A 19,137-nucleotide genomic window follows, 5' to 3' on the forward strand; every position below is an offset into this window, starting at 1 on the left:
CCAAAGGCTGCAAAGCAAAGACGGGAACTAACTGACTTCTCGTGGCTTTTCCAGGCTGACTTAAAAAGCGAGATCTTTGTCTTGGGTAAGCCTCCGCGTAGCCCAGTGATGTCTAGGAGATCCTGCAGCTCGCCTGTCAGAGGGCTCAGCGGTTCCCACAGGGTAGGGACAGACACCCTTGGGCCAGGCACCTGGCCCCACGCTCACATTCTCAGGGGGCTGGCTCCTCCTCCCTTGTCCTTCCTGTTCTTTGCCAGTAAAGTAGGGTAGAGGCAACCTTGGGGTAGAGAGACCAATTGATGATGAGCTATGATATCAGATCAACCCAAAACTCCTATCCTAAGTGTCTGCATCATGCGCTCCCCTTTTATGTGTGTGTAAGCTCCCCCAGATCCAGAAAATTATGGCCAAATTCCCCACTAGACAAATAAAGATGCAGCTTATGCTTTCTACACAGTCTCACGCTCCGGTGCCAATGTTCTCTATAAATAATCACCACTTCCCAGTCATCGTGTGCAGTGCAGAGGATAAAGCTGTCCCCAGGGTGGGGCACAAGTGGATTTACAGTTGTTCGTATGGAAAATAATACAATTAATAAATAACAGTACAAGAATAAACTCTGTGTTGCGCATACTCACAGCTATAAACCTACTTTTGCTCCTCCTCTACTGAACTCATCTACTTTCAATAATGTTTGCTTCTGTGTCGCTCAGTTTATCTGGATTATTTTTAAATCCATGACCCTTGTTGCAAAACATCTTGTTGCTCTGGTGATGGGTGCTCCCTTCGCCCGTGACCCTTTTTAAGCCAACGCTGCTGCTCTGGAACCCAGGTTCTCCAGTCTCTCGACAGCCTGGATTGAACTTCGGGGTCCAACTGCTTTCTCCCCTGTAACTCCTTAGTTCTGTAACATGGATGGCACTTTACAACGAATGGGTCTCAATGGTCCTGCGAATTCTGAGGAAGGCAGCTGGGGGTGGGGAGTGTCTCCCCTGAATAAGCCGGTGCTTTCGCCATTCTGTTTTCAGGGGCCGCTTAACCTCACATGACCTGTCACGTGACTGTGGGTCTGAGAGTGTTTCAGGGCACCATTGCAAAGAAAATTTCCTTTTCTGCTTTTTAAAATGCAGAGACTTCTCTGTGTTTAATGCCATTTTTGTGCTTTTTGTTTTGCAAAATAAGACCTTTTGTTTCCAAGGCAGAGATTTGTGTTGCCATAGAGAAAGAGAAATGTTGATTTGAAGAAATTCTTAGACTCCACAGAAGGGCTTTTCAGAGCCAAAAAAAAATCTTTTCCCATAATTAATACATGGCCCTCCACAAATTTCCCATCGTCACTAACATGGCCCACTTTGGGTCACCTTAAATTTCTTTTGTTACCAGATTTTTACAGTATGTGTATGTTATGTGTGTTTGTGTGGAACATAAATATTTTATATTCTTTAGATTTATGCAAAGTTTGATTTAATGTCATAATTTAAGAAGGAAAAGGAAGACTTTAAGCATAAACATGGTACTGTTAAAAGGAGAATCTCTTCTAATCCTGGTTAGCAGGTACTACAGCTAACATTTTCTGGGGGCGGGGGGCGGAGGAATTGATTTAAGAGCTCTAGAACTGTTTATAACTCTTTCAAAGACTTTTTTCTACATTAGTATTTCAAATAACAGTCAATCCTTATTTAAGAGTTCATCTATACACTAGATATAGCTAACACTCCAAAGATGCCTCTACAGATGAATAGATGGGTTTTGGACAGACTGTATCTCACTTTCTGAGCTTCAGAAGTCTATATTTGGCTGATGCCAGAGATTTTAGGATATTTCAAACCAACTTCCTGTATAATCAGTGGTTTGTGATTTGGTTCTGGCTTTGAAAATTATCATGTGCTTAAAACTTGTCTCAACTGTATCCATTTTTGACATTAAAAATAGCTACACTAAAGAGAAATGGTTAAATATTTAGGCTTCCATGAAAATAGCATGATGCTCTGTTTTCTAATTTTTATTGTACTCTTAAGACTCATCAGGATAATACAATACAAGCATGATGTCATTCTCACCCAAAATTTCCAGCATGGGGTCTCTAATCTATTAACCGTAAAACCACATTCATGATTTTATAGTTCATGTGAGCCGTTCTGAATGTCACAAATGTAGATCATTCTGTATTTATTGCAGAACTGCTAAGAAGTTATGAGTAATAGAAATGCCTGAGTAGATAGAGTAGACATGATCATAGACCAGAAATTCTGGTGGCTAAAAAGTGATCCTGTCTCAAGAATTTTAAACATGGGAAGGGAAAAGCATGGTCAGAAAGACAGATTAATATCAATTTCACATTGCTCTGTGGTCTTTCAAATACCTTCCAAAATGAATGCAGGCTGAAGGAACTTGGTGAGAGCAGACTCAAGGCATGAGCAACTCTTAGCATGGTGCTGCCACTCCTCACCATGGGGTGGCAGTAGAGCGCAGACGCATTACAGATCTCTTCCTCGAGGGGAGGAAAGGCAAAAGACAGGCCTTAAGATAATTTGCTTGAGTCACACAGAACATAAACAGCTGCCTAAAGGAGAAAATAAAGATGGTGATTTTAACCAGCTAAGGCCCTCTATTCCATCATAGTAACCTTTCATGCAATAACAGTGAGAGTCAAAATCATAATTCAGTTTCTTCTTTCCACTTCTTTGTGAAATTAAGAAGTCACCTTTGGGTTTTGGTTTACTGATTTGCAAAATGAAGTTGGGTTATTACTATTATTTTTTTTCACATGACTGAGACACTTGAGAATGACCCAGTAAATGTCGAGTGTCGTGGCTCTCTAACAACTCACTAAGGTTGATGATGGTACCGGTATATAACACAGGAAACATGCCCATGGAAATGCTGCTTCCTTTACGGACTCCCTGCGGGGGACAAGCAAGATCTTAATCATCGTCTTCTCCAACTCCTTGATTTCAGAGATCAGGGAGCTCAGGTGTGGGTGTCCAACGTCATACAGTCAGTGCCAACACCAGAAAGACATAAATGTATCTATTAATGCTACGTATTCCTCCATTGACCAAATACTTTTATTTTTTCAAAGATTTTATTTACTTTTAGAGAGAGGGAAAGGGAGGGAGAAAGAGAGGAAGAAAAACATCAATGTGTGGTTGCCTCTCACCTGCCCCCTACTGGGGACCTGGCCCACAGCCCAGGCCTGTGCCCTGACTGGGAATCGAACCGGCAAGCCGTTGCTTCATAGTCTGGCACTCAACCCACCGAGCCACACCAGCCAGGACCTGACCAAATGCTTTTAAAATAAATTAATTCGAATACTGTAATGGTCATCTTTCCTCAAAACTTGTTCCCAGCTATGCACATTCCCATGGAAATGATTCCTGTTAAAGGTAACCTTAGAGAAACTCTAAAGCTCACCATTGTTAATAGATACACAACTTTTATGCTAATAAAAGCTGTGATAAATCCTGGCCTGCGAATGTGAACAGTACAGAAAACTAGTGATTCGTGGGGGGGCGGGGGGAAGTAAGGGAGGATCCTTTTAAAGAACATGAAGGAAAAAACACAGTGGGGAGGGTGGGTGAAAGCAAAGACATTACTGGCTACCAGTCGAGGAGCGCGTGGGCTGGAGACAGGGAGGCCCGTGGGACAAGGGACGGGGGGGGAACTGGGGGGGAGGCCGCAGACCTCTGGCAATAACCCGACCTTCATAATCGTCGAAGGGCGGATTCATTTACATGGTGCATAAGATGAGATGAATTGAATTAAACTAGCAAAATTGTCATGACGATAACAAAAAAGGAGTGTATATTGATTTTAAGAGCAGATTGTTTCATATTAATGAACAATGTGATTTTTAAAGTGGCAGTCACATTTTAGCAGAAGGAAGCAATAAAATGACTTTAACCAAGCCCTGGGTGCCACAGGTAAAAGTCAAATTTTTACTCTAGAAGTATTAGAATGATTTAAATATTTGAAAATAGGCACACTCTTTTTCAAGCACAATGAAATATATTTTACAAAACATTTTCTTTTTGGGAAAGAATAAGTAATAATTATTATTTATAACTTTGTTACACACTGGAAATGGTGCTTTGACTATTCTTGTGAGAGAACAGTACCTACCTTGATGTGTGATTTGAAATATGATAGTGTAGATTTTTTTAAGTTATATTTTTACATATAGTATGTTTGAGTGACTAATGTAAGCATTTTCAATAGGATGTGGCATTAGTTTATAATCTCTGGCCAGAAGTTTCATTGCTGGAATTGTATTCTCAGGAATGGTTCAAAAGGAGAAAATAGTTCTTTGTATAAACTGTTCATAGCACTATTATTTATGATAACAAAAATAGTCTAGAACAATCTCCACTTCAAAACAAAAGAGAGTAAAATAGTTAAGAGAACTAAAATATATATACACATATGTAAGGGAGTGTTATTCTGTAGTGATTTAAAATGAGGAAGGAGACTGGAAAATTATTACAAAATATTAATAGCAGTTAACATATATATATCTTAATTCTGCATTAAAAGTTTTATATATATACATATATGTGTATGATTGGACAAGAAATTGAAGAAATATAATAGCATATAGGCTTATAAATGACTTATATTTGTCTCTTTTCATATACTTAAACTGGTTTAATAATGTTAAATTAAATGACCTTAAAATAGCTGAAAAACAGGTTAGTCTTCATCATTTTTAAAAGAGTATATTTTATCATTTTAATAATACATCGTTAGTAAATTTATATTGACTAATAGGAATAAAGTATTTTACTATAAAGTCATACATGTGTCCAATCATTGTTATCCATTCTCCAGTCTTATGTTTATATATTCTATGCACAGACTGTGGACTGAAATTTCTAAAACTACTGTTAACAGCAACTTCCAATTAATAGAGTCCAAGCTTAAAATTCAGTAAAGTAAGTACCTACTCTTCCTCAGCTAGACCGACAGCTTAGATGGAAAGAGAATGGATACAGAATTTAGGGAGGGAGCAGGGTAAGACATACTAAAAGGAACCCCAGAGTCCCCATCTCGTCTTGGACCAATGGGGTTTCTCTGGACAATGTGCAGGGGAAGTCACCCAGCCTGCCAGGGACCCACTCACAACTCTGGGATCCAGGAGCTGCCCCTGGCCCTGGTGTCTAAGCACGTGGACCTGACTAATAACTAATTCAGTGGTCATCTGTCATGTAAACTCCCATGTGCCTCATTTCACCATGTAGCCATCATTTAAAAGAGAATGCTTTTGAAAGCTGTTGTGAAAATTGTGAACAGTTTTCTCTTTAAAAGGTAACATTTAGGTGGTTGGTGTAAACGACAGTAAGTTTACATATTCAACAAATGTGTTAACTTTCATTCATTGCAATATTTATGTGGATATATGGGATGCTCAGGCTTGTCATTTCCAATATTATAAGTATCTATTACAGATACTGGTCTTGATGCTTAGTTTAAAAAGAAAGGATACTCTTTTGAGAGTTCAGTGCACTGGGAATTCCCACCAATATTTCTCTTCTAAGGTAAAATGTTACATGTTACCTGGATATTGTTTGTTGCATTCTATTTAAAGTTCTCTGTTTCTCTTTTTAAAAAATGCATGTGTTTTATCCACACTGAGAACAGAGAGTGTTAATTCAAATGTAGCATGGGATGTCTGCCTATCGATATTTTCATCTGTACTGTATGTGAAAATGTTGTCTGTGAAGGAAAAGTATATAAGAATGAATGTGGACTCTTTGCTGTTGGACTAAATGTGGTTTATTTTCTGCTTGTCTGAGAAAATGCTGAAGAATAAGGTTGTATGAAGGTGTCCAGACTTCCCGTTCAAGTGGTTTGGCGTCTATGTTCTTGCCATGTTCCTGGCCTTTGAAAAATCAATGGGACAAAACCCTGACTTTTCCTTAAAACTTGAGCAGACTAGATTGTGGATATGTTTAAAACATATGTTGAACCTTGGTGGTTTTAAATTAATTTAAAGCACCCTTCAAAATATTTCAATTATTAATCCTGCAGAAACCCTTTGGTTTTTTTTCTTCCTCTTGGTTTTTTACAACAGGAAGTATTAAATGTCAAGAAAAGTGCCATTTTCCAGATTATCTTTTAAGTCGTACCAGTTTAAACATTGATTACATTGAAAATCATTTCATTTCAGCCACAGCGTCCTGTGTTTACGCATGAAAACATCCAAGGTGGGGGGGAACCGTAAGTATTCTTCTTATCTTCTAAACTTGAGACTAACCTTGGCCCACAACATGGACGGCTGACGTACCCAAAGAGAGGGTGGCACAAGCACGCCAGTGCCAGAGAGTAAAGTAACTGGCGTGAGACCTCCTAGGGGTAGAGGGATTGCAATAGTCTCTATCTTTCAAAACAGAGAGAAGCAGCTAATTTTATAAAGAAGCCAGTGATTGGCGGAGACTGACTTAGGTGCGAGAGAGATTCCTAAGACTGACGAATCTCTCCTTCTCTGTTCACTCGCCAGGTAGATTCTACTCCCTAATACTGGGTTTGCACGTCTTTAGAGAGCAGGAGAGTGTAATAGTAGACCTAAAGTGACAGAGTAGTGACCATTCCAAAGCTACCTTCTAGGAAGGGTCTCTGGAAATGGCAGTGTTAAAAATGCACTGCCATTCAGTCAAATGCCTTTCCACACTTTCAGGTTCCCTCTCCTTGCCAATACATAAGTCAAATCATCCTGAAGGTGTCAGACACTGTCTTTCAGACTCATATTTTGTGTGTCTTTTTCTGCTCCATTGTTGCCCATGAGAGATGCTCAGAGGCGATCTGTCTCCTATTGGCGCCCGCCTGCTCCGTGAGTCAGGAGCTGGGCCCCCGGAGGGAGGCGTGTCAGGCACACCTGAGCCCACACCCCGAGCCCTGCCCACCGCCCAGGCCCCGCTCACCTGGAGCCGAGCGAGTCCGGCTGGTGTGGGCCTGGTGCCTTCATCCTCATCCTCCCTCTGACCCATCACAGGCCTGAAACTTAGCTAAAAGCATGCTCTCCAGAAGCCGTCCCTCACCTGAGACTGGCTGTCACCAAATACGGCCTGAAGGTCTTGTTAAGAGAAAGACTGAAAAGAACGAGTTGGAGATAGGAATCATTCAAAATCTCACTTTACTGGGAAGATTTTAAATATGACCTGTAATTCTAACATTTCAGTTTGTTTCCTTCTTTACACAAATGACGGTAGGATTGCATCACAAAAAAATAAATTCCAGGGCTGTTTAGGTTTATAGCATTACCATCAGATCACAGTAGAAGCTTTCAAGGGTTTTGTGGATTCACAGGCACATTACGGTGCAATGTTTTATGTAATATGGAGTTAAGGCTTCCAACCTGGGTCATTTCCATGTTTATGGAAACTCTGAGCTCATAGGTAAGGAGGAAGGCACACTTTTCAAGTCCCACTTTGGATATTATAAAGCATTCTTTATTAAATTTCTATTGGATTTGCAACCCCCATTAATGGGGTAATGAGGTGTCACTTAATCTCTTTCCTTTAAAAAAATAGGTTTTGAGCGAAAATAGGGACACTGCGTTACATTGCTGCAGTTCAGAATCAGGGTGAAACACCTGAGAACAAAAGTTCCAAGTTAGAGAAAGCATGAAGTGGGAGGAGCATTTCCAGTCAAGACATCCGCCCCGCCGAGGCGTCCGAACGCCACCTCCATCCTCCGTCTCACCGACACATCGACACAGACACACTGTACAAGCCGCACGCTGGGTGTAATCCCTCTGCACTTCCTGTCATGCAACGCTGGCTTTGAAAGCCCGGCGAGGCAGGAGGGCTTCCGAAGCGTCGGTTTACGTTTCCCCAACCCTCCCCGACTTTTGTGGTCTAACTGAACTGGGATGTAAGTAAACTTTGACAAGCGCCCTGGGTTTTGTCACACCAAAGCGAAGTAGGAGCTCATGCCAACTTTGGTTTTTTTGGCTCCTGGGACCTTGAGATTCTCCAAGCAGCCGGGGTCTGTGGCCTTAAATAGGCCTGTCTCCCTAAGTGGCTGGAGCTGTGCCCGGCTGACAGCTGAACCCTGAGAAGCTCAATCAGAGAACCAGTGTGTCCAGTGGGAGAGATCCTGCGATGTTTATCCACTGAACACAGCAGCCCGGGGGTGGGTGTCACTCTCAAGGGTGAAATTGCAAAAGGGACTATGTTGAAACCAACTCTCCCCACGGACATACAAAACGCATCATCCCTTCACGCGAATGGCCCTAAAGCAAACATCGAAATAACTCCACTACTCCAACGAGGGCTGGCCCCACACACTCATCAAACCTAAGTAATGTTGGTATTCAACCCCTCCTGGGCTTTTTCTGCCACTGTTCTGAGATTCTGGCCGCGTTTCTCTGCCCTTCCCACAGTCAGAATTGCCTCTCCACAGATGAGTGCAGAAGCCCAATCTCAAAGAGCACAGGTGGCTGTGAAGTTTTCCTAGGAAGGCCAAATAGTAACAGGGGAAGAGATCTCCGGTGTTCCAACTTCAGGGTTTGGTCCCAGGCCAGGGAAGACACGTTTTCTAGGAGAAGGTTTTGGGCACCTCATCGCCCCAACTCTTTCCCAGGCACCCCCCAGGCCTTCTTCATCCAGGTCCCCAACCTGAAAAAGGTCCCGGACTGGGCAGGAACGGAGAAGAATGCCGATGGAGCTATGCCCCCGGCTTACGACATGATGTTTGAGTCCAAGTGATAGGATAGTTTTGTTTGACCAAAACACGATTTTCCAAATGAATAAAGACATTAGGACTAAAGCGTTCCAATTCCTGAGCAGTAGTCAACATCACCGACTTTTTAAAGTTGACTTTAAAAAAAATCCAAAAGGCTCTGAAATGTGGTTCCTAGTTTCTCACGCTGGTAGAATTCCATAACTGTTGCGAAAACAGCAGAACCCAGTCACTGATTTTTTAAAACTCCCCTCACAATGCTGATAATCCTTGAGGAACGCGGTGAGGTTTTCATCTTCGCCACATGTCGAGGGTTTCCCAACCTCCTCGGCAGCTAGAGTGTGTCTTCACTTTTCATGTTAATATGCACTAATTACAAGCTATTTTATTACCACAAATTCAATGCCTGAATTTGTTACTAATCAATGTCACCAAAATGTATGCTCTCAAAGAATTCAGACAGAGAATGGAGAGTGGTAGCATTCTACCGGGATTTTTTATGTAAAATTATTTCAAGAGAGAGTTTTCGCATCCAACACAATTCCTCCAGGACCTATTAGAAAGGAACATATGCCCATAATCTATATACTCTTTGAAATCTGGTCAGAGATAACAACAAAGAATACATCCACTTCATTTCACGGGTGAATAATAGCAAATTTTCAAATTCCAAAGCCTCAACAAACACTGACTCAAACTAGGAAACTAAACTGCTTTAAAGAATTCTTCCTGGTGAAAAACTAATAATATTCTGTTTCATAGTCATTTCCACATAGTGATTTAGAAGGCATGTGTCTGAGACATTTTTTTACATACAACTCAATTTAGAATAATTTGAAAATTCGACTTGGACGGTGCGATCATTTCTTTCTGATTGTAGATAGCTAAAACCGTAATTCCCAATGTGTATATAGCTGAATAATGCATTTGGCACTTCTTTCATATTCTGTACTATTAATTAACGGTCTGAATGCTAGATATCTGTGACTGGACAATTGAAATGCAGGTCTGACTTACAAACTTTAGAACGTTCAATCCAACTCATAGATATTATAATCCGCCATGGATATTTCTCATTGTGAGTATTGAAAGGCTAGTAGAGTGATTTCAGTCTCATAAGAGTCTAAATACTTCTCTTCACATGTTTACCAAAGACTTAGATTACCTAATTATAATATGTTAACAATAATAGAAATGTTAAAGGTAAAATTAATAGTGTGTATCTCCTATAGTTTTGCAAAGGTGTAAGGATTTTTTTTCTTACACACGTCCATTTGTCCTGTTGAAGGTTCCAGGCTCTGTACAACTACACTCCCCGGAATGAAGATGAGCTGGAGCTCAGAGAGAGCGATGTCATCGATGTGATGGAAAAGTGTGACGATGGATGGTTTGTGGGTATGTGTGCATTTCTTTCCAGACACACTTGGCCACTTTAAACGTGCTTGCATTTGCTCTCTGGCATGGTCTGACATGACAATCGAGCTTTCTTTGGTTTTATAATGCCTTTGCCCTTCCATACATTCATACGCATTGTGTAACTCCAAGGCAACTGCACTTCTAATGTAGTTTAGTATTGACTGCTTCAGGTAGATATGATTTTCTGCTAGCTCCCTTTCCCAGTCACCTGGGAGAAGAAGATTTCTTTAAATAGCAGTAACCAGGAAAGACTAAGATCTAAGAACACTAACAAAAATGCTCCCTAGATAAGAAATACTAATACTCTGTTTTGTGGAGAATGTTAGTTGTCGCCGGTGAGGATCAGTTTGAGAACAAAGCCCAGTGAACAACTCATCCATTTACTAGGTTTGTTGTAGTTGCCCTACAAATCCAGAGGTTCAACCTGGCTGTCATCTGTGGGGGAAGTAGACAGACGTTCCATTCCACCCACTGGAAAGACAACCTCATTCTTATCGTCTGTAAGAAGATGAGGCGTTGTCTGAGAGAACATTTGTAGACAAGAGTCTCATACACCAGGCACATAGGAAGGAGCATAAGAGGCCGGAGGAGACAACGGATGAGGGAATGAGGTCTTTCTAGAGCCAGGCAATCGGTAAGGAAATAATAAAGGGACCAGAGCCATGTTGCAGCCACAAGCCTCTATCTCTTTCTCTAGTAACTCGCCACTTAAAATAGAAGTCAAAAGGCTTACCTACACAGGGACAGAGCACAAATGAGACGTGGAACCATGACAACTCCATTCACTCTATCTGAGCTGGAAACCCTAAGGATGAATTCAGTGCACCAACGGTTACAAAAGTTTCAAAAGAATTAACATTCTTGGAGACCAAAGGCAGTCCTATCGATGGCCACTTGTGCATTTGGTTTCACTCATGTTAGAAATCACGCCCAATGATAGAGCCCCATCCACAAACGGTGGTTTATCTTTTCTTCCTTTAGTGACTTTGTAAATTGCTCAAATTTTCTGTATTTTATTAAGGACTCTGGCGGTGCTATTTCTAAATGAATCATGGGGCGTTCAGCACAGTCTTCTGTGAGACAATGAAACTGGATTGTGATGGTCTGCCTCCGGTGCCCTCAATGTGACGCCTCTGTTGAGACGGGAGAACATTAAAAATCCACCTCCCAGCAGCAGGGGCTCCCCCCAGACCGGGAGGCTGAGCTCTTCTGCCCAGCCTGGCCTGATGGAGGCAGAGCATTTAACCTTAAAATACTACCACTGCCACCAGCAGCACCGAGAAAACGCTGACCACCTGCCTAACGTCTCCGAGTGCTCTTTCCTCTCCAAACCCCACAGGGATGGCTCCTTCAGTGAAGCCTTGGACAGGAAGATTTTCAAGCCCATGTATATGAACTGATATTTCATGGCCATAACCCCGCTTTCGTTTGTCGCTTCTATTCACAGGAACCTCGAGAAGAACCAAATTCTTTGGTACCTTCCCTGGGAACTATGTCAAGAGGCTGTGAACCACCCTCACACCTACTTAAGCTGTGGTTCAGCACCACATCTGCATAACCTGCCCTCAAAGGTCCCCGCAGGCCTCCCGCTGTCATGCCTTATGGTTTCCAATAGAAGTCACCACCCCCCCCCCATCACCATCCCCACCTGCCACCCAACCACCAGCAAAGTAACTGCCAGGGGCGAGCCCTGGGGAGACTGGCAGGCTGGTTCTGTGTGAACGTGCATATTCCCGCTTCCTGCTCTACACTGAAAACCTGCATGTTGGGTTCAGAAAGAAATTCATTATACTTGAAAGGGTTAAATAGGTGAGGCAAAACAGGAGACTTCCTGGTCCGCTTTGGAGTACGCCCCTCCCCTCAGGCGAGCTGAAGTTGGGTTTTCACTAAATACATGGCGGTGTGCATTTTCACACCCTTAGCTTGGCAGTGTATTTTCCTTTCACGAGTTTGCCTAGTGTCCTCGTTTACACGACATGACAACTGTACTTCAGCTATTGTTTGCCTGCACTTACATGTTGTAATATGCACAGTGATAACAAAAATCTAAAGTGAGGGTAGGAAAGTTAATTCGGATGAGTGTGATTTTTGTTGACTGAATGTGAGTTTTCAATAGCAGTCTTTTCCTGCAATTCTTTTGTACTTTTTAGAAGTGCAAACAGTAAGTGAATAAGAGCTTTTGGTAATAATCATGAGAATATAAGAAGTTTAGCTAGGCTACAAAAAAAATATTGTGTTGTAAAGTTGCATTGCTATTTTATATTAAAATGTAATAATCAGCATCATGAACAATGAGCTCTTAGTGTTTTATTTATCTGACAAAATTGAAATAAAAGCAGTGTTAGTGAGAGGTGCGAAAAGTTATTCTAACATAGACACTTGAAAGTATCCGTAAGCAATATTCATAGGTAAGATTTCACTGTGTGTGCATATACACATTTGCGATTGTATGAGGACAATCCATCTTATGTCGTACAGTTTATGGAAATGTAAAAGAATCCCACACATTATTTTCTAGAAATAGAGTACTTTAGAAGCATCACAAGTATTAAGGCTGGTTTTAGCAAGGATTATGATCAATACAATTATTTTTACTATGATAATTATTTTTCTTCTATGGAACTCAGAATCCTGGCTACATTTGAGGACAGGAATATGTTGAGCCTGATTTTCCCGGTGTGTGTACAATATTTCCCTGGAATACATTAGGCACCTTTTAGAGACAATGTTGAGTCCTTCAGGCTGTATTTTCTGCCCCGAAGTCAAAATTTACAAAACGGTATTGGGACCTGAAAGATTTGACGGGGCTAATCGTGCCTGAATCACGCACACCCTGAGAACTAGCTTTGTATTTCTTATGACTTTGCATAAGAACTATTCATATTTGGATCTTGAGCACCTTATAGATAAAACTTTTTATGATATTTCTTCTGTGGACAGTGATTGATCTTTTCACAATGTGCGTAGGTTCTACAATTTTGTACATATGTTTGCTCTTTTTTTTGTACAGACTATTTAGTTGTTGAGAAAACAAGGGAATTTCCTAATTCGGTCTCTATCCTTTACTTAAACTGAGCTAAAGACTAACTTTTACAAATCCCACAGATCATAAGCACGCCTTGATATTGTGATTCTGTAAGATGGCATTTCTGCAAAAGTGTACGGACTTAAAAGATCTTAGCAGCCAAACTGAAATGGACATAAATATCGAGGACAGAGGAATTTCAGCAGGAAGAAGATAAACACCTTTGAGTAGCCTACCTTGAATACTGTCAAGTTCACAGCCAGCTTTCTATTTTAAAGTCCTTGGGTTTGAAATTAGGTCAACTGCATGCGGCTTTGCTGATAAATGAGTAATTATCTTCCATGCCATTTATGGGAAAAGATATCAATATCTGTTGCCTGTCATATTTAAGAAAAATGACTGTTTCTACTCTCTGTATCTGATTTTAAAAGGAAAATCTTCATACCTGGCTTTCAGGTAATTGACTTTGAATTCTTACAAGCAAAGGTCATTGTGTTTTTCTTGAATAGACATCTAATAAATTTTGCTTGGAAGTATACTTTAGTCTTTCTTCTTGCCATTTACCCTTAAACAAATTGTATGGTTTATCCCAATTTGTTAGATGAACTAAGAGAAAATGCATTTGCTCTGTGTTATCTAGACGTGCCAATAGAGCGGGGGGAGGGAAGTATCTGTGTCAGCTCAGAGAGGAGATATTTTTTAAACCCACCACCAAAGCTCATTTGCTACATACACTTTGGCTAAAAACTGCTCTTCAGCTAAAACAACACATTAAAATAGTTCCTCCTCATAAACAACTTTTTCCCCCCAAGGAGAAGTTAATGACAAGAGAGTGTAAGCACTTTCCCAACTCAACAATCTTAAAATTTAAAATCCTCACCCTAAAAAGCTTTATCACCACTGGTATGTCAGACTCACGTTAACACCCACAATTTTTCAAAGCCTTTCAAATTACGGGCAGTAGGTAGGTATGGTTTCTTTTTCTCGCACAAATAGTGCACTGCTAGCGAGCTCTCCCTGGACCCTTTCTACCGTATCTGGTCCCATTTGGCTCTATGTGTTCCAACCCTGGTCCACACCTACTGTGTGCATATTCAGAAATGCCTGGCGCTCCTCGGTTCGCAATTCAGTTGTCCAAGACGGCTGGTCACATTGCTTAACCCTAATGCTCACCCTGATCCACTCTATTCCACTGGAAAATTTCCTCTATATACTAGCTTTCCATTTTACTCGTATACACAGATATGAGCATTTCCTTTTTGGGAAGACTATGCCTCCTGTTCCTTTGCTCCTGTTTTCATGAGCGCACTGCTCGGGGAATTAACCACGTAAACCTGAATCGGATAAACTGTGAGGTGCGTGTTGGTGCCCTCAGGGGCTGTTTCCCATTTCTCTCTTCACGGCACTCTGTTGTGAAATCATCCGCACCCTACAAGTGAAAATCTGGGATTCTGAAAACACGTGCATCAACATCTAGACTCCCATGTCCCACCTGGAAACGAATCACCCGAGCTTCCCTGCACAACCCGCGGAGGCGCGGCTGCAGCCTGATCCCGGCCCTGCCCCGGGGAAGCGGGCACCAGCGCGGCGCTGCGCCCAGCTCTCCGAGCCGCCGGGCGCTGCCGTGGGCCCGAGGCAGCGGCCGCCACGGTGACCCTCCCGCCCTGTTCCCCGTCGGGAATGCTGGGGTTCTGGGTAGAATACCAAATTACTAGGGTTTTGGGGGGTTTTTGCCTCAGAATCGATGCTTAATAAGCTATTTGACTTGGTTTTATGCCAATGCATGCTCATCATTACACACCAAAAATTACTTAATGCATCCCGTTTACGTCACTGAAACCACCTTGGGAGGCGGAGTGGGATCCACTGTTGGCAACACAGTACAACGAGGCCGGTAAGTCACTGCCGCTATTCGTCAGCTTCTACCTGCTCACATCTGTGCAGGAACTGGCCATGCGGGTCAGAGAGGTTTCACCGGGAAGGGGTCCTCTGATATTATATGTGCCAAGTTTTAAACCTTCCCACAACTACAGCCTCACTAAAAACAGGCATGGCCACCTCGTAATAGATGGACAGCAGAGAGACCCCTCTCTGAGCAGCTGTCCCATTCACTGCTTGGTATCTCTGCACAGGTGGTCAGCTTATGAGACTGATAATTTCTTCCTACTGTTTTCCAGATTTCAGCCACAAAGAGAGAGATTCTTTAGAGAGTCATTTGATCAAACAGACTGTGCACTCTGTCAGCTTCCAAGAGCCCCGTTACTGAAAGACTGAGTCGTCTTCCTTTCTGATTGTAGGCCTCCAAGTTGTTTGTGTCTCAGTTATGACGCCAGTTGTGCACTCACCGTGGGTGGCGGGGTCGGAGCACAAGCCGGCTGGCGTTGTTACTGCACAGGTGACAGCAGGAATTGGCCCGTGTGGCCTGTGGGCCAGCTGCATCCCGCTGCCTGTTTTCTTACGGCCTGCAAGTTCCGAATGGCTCACACAGAAGAGCACCAGCATCAGCTGGATGACAGGGAAGACTAACTTTGAACCCCAGTTAAGTGAAATGTTGTCTCCCCAGAAAAAGAACCCCTTTCTTTTCACTGGTAGGCCTAGCTGTATCAGAGAAACTTTATCCTATTATTATTGCATTTTGAATATCATCAACAAATTTGTGAAATTTGTTTTTTTCTTTGTTATGGAAGTAAAAACATAATATCCTCAATGTTGCTTCCTGGCCCACAAAACCTAAAATACCATTTACTATCTGTCCCTTTAGGCAAAAAGCCTGTGAACCCCTGCTCTATGCTCATTGTCAGCAACTGGCCTGGCTAGAAGGGAAGCAACTGGGAACTCACTAGAAGGGAAGGAATATCGAAATTCTGCTATATACCAGACTGTTATTTGACATGCATTCTTTGTCTTTATCCTCACAACAAATCGAAAAGGAAATCTGCTTTGTGCCCACCTTAGAGATGAGAAAACTGATGCTGTGAGGTTATTACAAACCAGGTGATGGGAGCAGGATTAAGAATTTGGTGCGTCTGGCTCCTGCGCCTGGATCCTTTCTTCCAAGCCACTCAGGACTGAACACACTGCTGGTCAAGCCACGTTCCCAGTCACATGGTTACATTCACCCGCCTCCTTCCTCTCCTCCGTTCTCACGAACGCTGCCATCATGAAGACCCACCCCTGCGCGACAGCACCTTGCTGTGCATGGGATGATATACATATGCTCAATCCAGTAAAACAGCGTCTTCCCGGGGAGAGCTACTGCGGTTTTAAAAGTATACGGTGACCCATGAGGATATAATTTCAAGCATCGACCTGTTTTAGCTGAGCTTGTCGGTGAGCTGTTATTCACGAAGGCCCTAGAGGCTGTTGGCAGGGAGTCGGCGCAGCAGCTGGTGGCGGCTTTGGAAAGCGCTTGGTAACGTGGAGTCCCTTGGACAGGCAAGGCCAGCGTGCTCTAGGAACACAGTGTGCTCGTTGGACAGCTTTGCGCGCTACAAAGCCCAGGACATAGATACTAGCCATTCTCTGCTAGGTGACTCACTAAGTGACCGGGAGCTTCAGCTCACTGCTAAATTCAGCCATAGCTCAGAAAAGTTCCATCTGAGCTCATGCACATGCATATATCTTGACCCAAAAACCTTTCAGTGCAAGACAGGCCTCTGCCCAGTAAATCTTCACCTGTTCCTTTGGGGTTTCTTGTTTCATCCATTTCCCGAAAATATGAGGGGTGACTCAGTAGTCCCAGTGTTTTCCAAAAATAAGTGCTGTTTCAAATAAACCATTTAAATAAATTACCATTAACGACAATGGGGCGGGGATCAGATCTTGCACTGATATCACAGAAAACTTGAGGATGATTTTTTAAAGTGTCTTTCAATTACACAAGCAACAGATTGTACGAAAAAATAGAAAATATAGAATCACTAAGAGTCCCATTTTTTAGACTAAAGATTACAGTTCAGAACATATCCTTCCAAAGTTTTTTCATGCATATGCATAGATATGCACATGTACGCATGTGTGTGTGTGCACGTGTGTGTGGCATGCAGGAAAAAGCGGAATCAAACTGAACACAGTATTTTATGGCCCGTACTTAATGTTTATAACCTGCAGACAGAGCATCTGAGATCTTGCTCCCTCGTATATGTTGTCAGTTTGAGGCAAACAAACTCTTATAAAAATTCTCAAATAAGTAAATAGTGACTAAATCAAGTTTTCAAGTCAAGTTGACCTTATCAAGGTTTATAAAAACAGTAAGGGAAAGTCAAAGTCAATCCACAGGACTCATGGAAATGCAACTAATTAAAAAAAAAACCAAGAGACAAAAATTATAGAAGTGCCATTAATAATGTTGCAATCTGAGGAACTGGTAGAGGAAGGAAAGAAAAGACAGAGGGAAAGGAAAATAATATTTATTATCTCTGCACCATAAGCCATCACATGCATGAGACATTTTTCCAGCTAAGGAGTGGCTAACAGGAGAGAGATGTTGAGGAATGTGTGAACCACAGAGCCACCGGGCACAACATTCAGACCATGTGGGGGGCGGGCAAAGTACACAAGTACTGACTCCAAACTGACAGAACAGAGTAACCATTGGGTAGGCCAGCTCATGCCCTTCCCCGCTCTCCCCTGCCTGCACACACACCTACACAAGGAGCTGCCCCAACAGGAGAAAATAGTAATGTAAGAAAAATTCAGCAATGTTAGAAGAAAATACAATAGCCAAGGTCTGGAAAGAGCCCACATGTCCATCAGTAGATGAGTGGATGAAAAAGCTGTGGTACATTTACACAGTGGAATACTACGCAGCTGTGAAAACAAGAGGGCACTCTTACCCTTTGCGACAGCACGGGTGGATCTGGAGAATATTATGCTCAGTGAAATAAGCCAGTCAGAGAAGGACAAATACCATATGGTCTCACTCATATGTGGAACCTAATGAACAAGATAAACTAATGAACAAAATGCGACCAGAGGCATGGACATGTGGATCAGACTGATAGAGGTCAGAGGGGAGAGAAGTAGGAGAACTGGAAGAGATTAGCCAAAGAATGTATGTGCACATATGCAAAGTATATTGACATAGAAAACAGTGGGGCAAAGGCCAGAGTTGGGGGGCTTGTGGATGGAGGAAAAGGTATGGAAAATGGGGAACATCTGTAATAGTATCAACGATAAAAACTTTTTTAAATTCTAGGTCCCAGGGAGGAAAACTTTAGCAAGATCTTCTTACTTGCTGTTAATTACACCCAAACTTGCATAGATGAGGACGCCCACCACCAATCCACCTACAGCAGGGGCTCTGGGACATGAGCCCCTATCTCTGATCTTAACTTCCTCCCTTGTCTTGCATGTCTGTACACAGGCAGAGCCTGGTAAGTACCTCCAGTGCATTTGGAAGGTTCAGTAATAAAATACTTTATGGAGCCTGACGTCATTGGACAACATTTTGCAGAACCTTTAGATTTGAAGTAGGTACTGAAGTACCATCTCTTTTGGGCACATTTGCTGAGCTCATCTTGGTGGCTGAAGCTTTCTGTATGGGTCTATCAAGAAGTTATCCAAAGCTTGTTCTGTCTCCACAGACTCGGGGGATTTCTGGAGTATTCTCTTCTTAGCCCTCAAACTCTAGGTCCCCAAGCTTGGCAAGGGCTACTTCGCTGACAGCCATACCGTCCACGAGAGGCACAGCACATTTCTAAATGCTCACTGCACAACACAGGAGGGTGCGCTGAGGGAGCAAAAGAGAAACAGCCAAGGATGCCCGGATCCCCTCAGGTAATGTCTTGGGCCCTCAGACTTGAGAACTCCAGTTAGCACCTAATCCACAGGGCCAGATGGTTTGAGTAACTTTGCTTCACCATCTGTTCTCAATCGCTTGCTTTAAGAAGCCATCTCAAATACACAGTCAGAGGAGCTTTCAAAGAAAGTGTCAGCAGTCTGCTAGTTTCCCTTCCAAAAGGGACAATAGATGGCACTGAAACATTCAATCAACTGAGCTGGCCATGGTGTCTGTG

General features: G+C 42.5%; 1 protein-coding gene across 5 annotated transcripts in view; it reads left to right on the forward strand.

Annotated features, from left to right (window-relative positions):
* Positions 1–13,648, forward strand: part of SORBS2 (sorbin and SH3 domain containing 2) — a 155,068-nt gene extending 141,420 nt beyond the window's left edge. For all 5 annotated transcript variants that reach the window (XM_054566152.1, XM_054566148.1, XM_054566149.1 and 2 more), the window contains 3 exons: positions 6,167–6,216; positions 9,968–10,074; positions 11,543–13,648. In XM_054566152.1, coding sequence (XP_054422127.1) covers positions 6,167–6,216; positions 9,968–10,074; positions 11,543–11,604 — 219 coding nt within the window. In that variant the 3' untranslated portion in view covers positions 11,605–13,648. The remainder of the gene's footprint in view (positions 1–6,166; positions 6,217–9,967; positions 10,075–11,542) is intronic.
* The last annotated feature ends 5,489 nt before the right edge of the window (positions 13,649–19,137 follow it).

The sequence above is a fragment of the Pteronotus mesoamericanus genome, unplaced genomic scaffold, assembly GCF_021234165.1.
Source record: "Pteronotus mesoamericanus isolate MK-2021 breed Mesoamerican mustached bat unplaced genomic scaffold, CSHL_Meso_final contig_169, whole genome shotgun sequence".
Classification (NCBI taxonomy): Eukaryota; Metazoa; Chordata; class Mammalia; order Chiroptera; family Mormoopidae; genus Pteronotus; species Pteronotus mesoamericanus.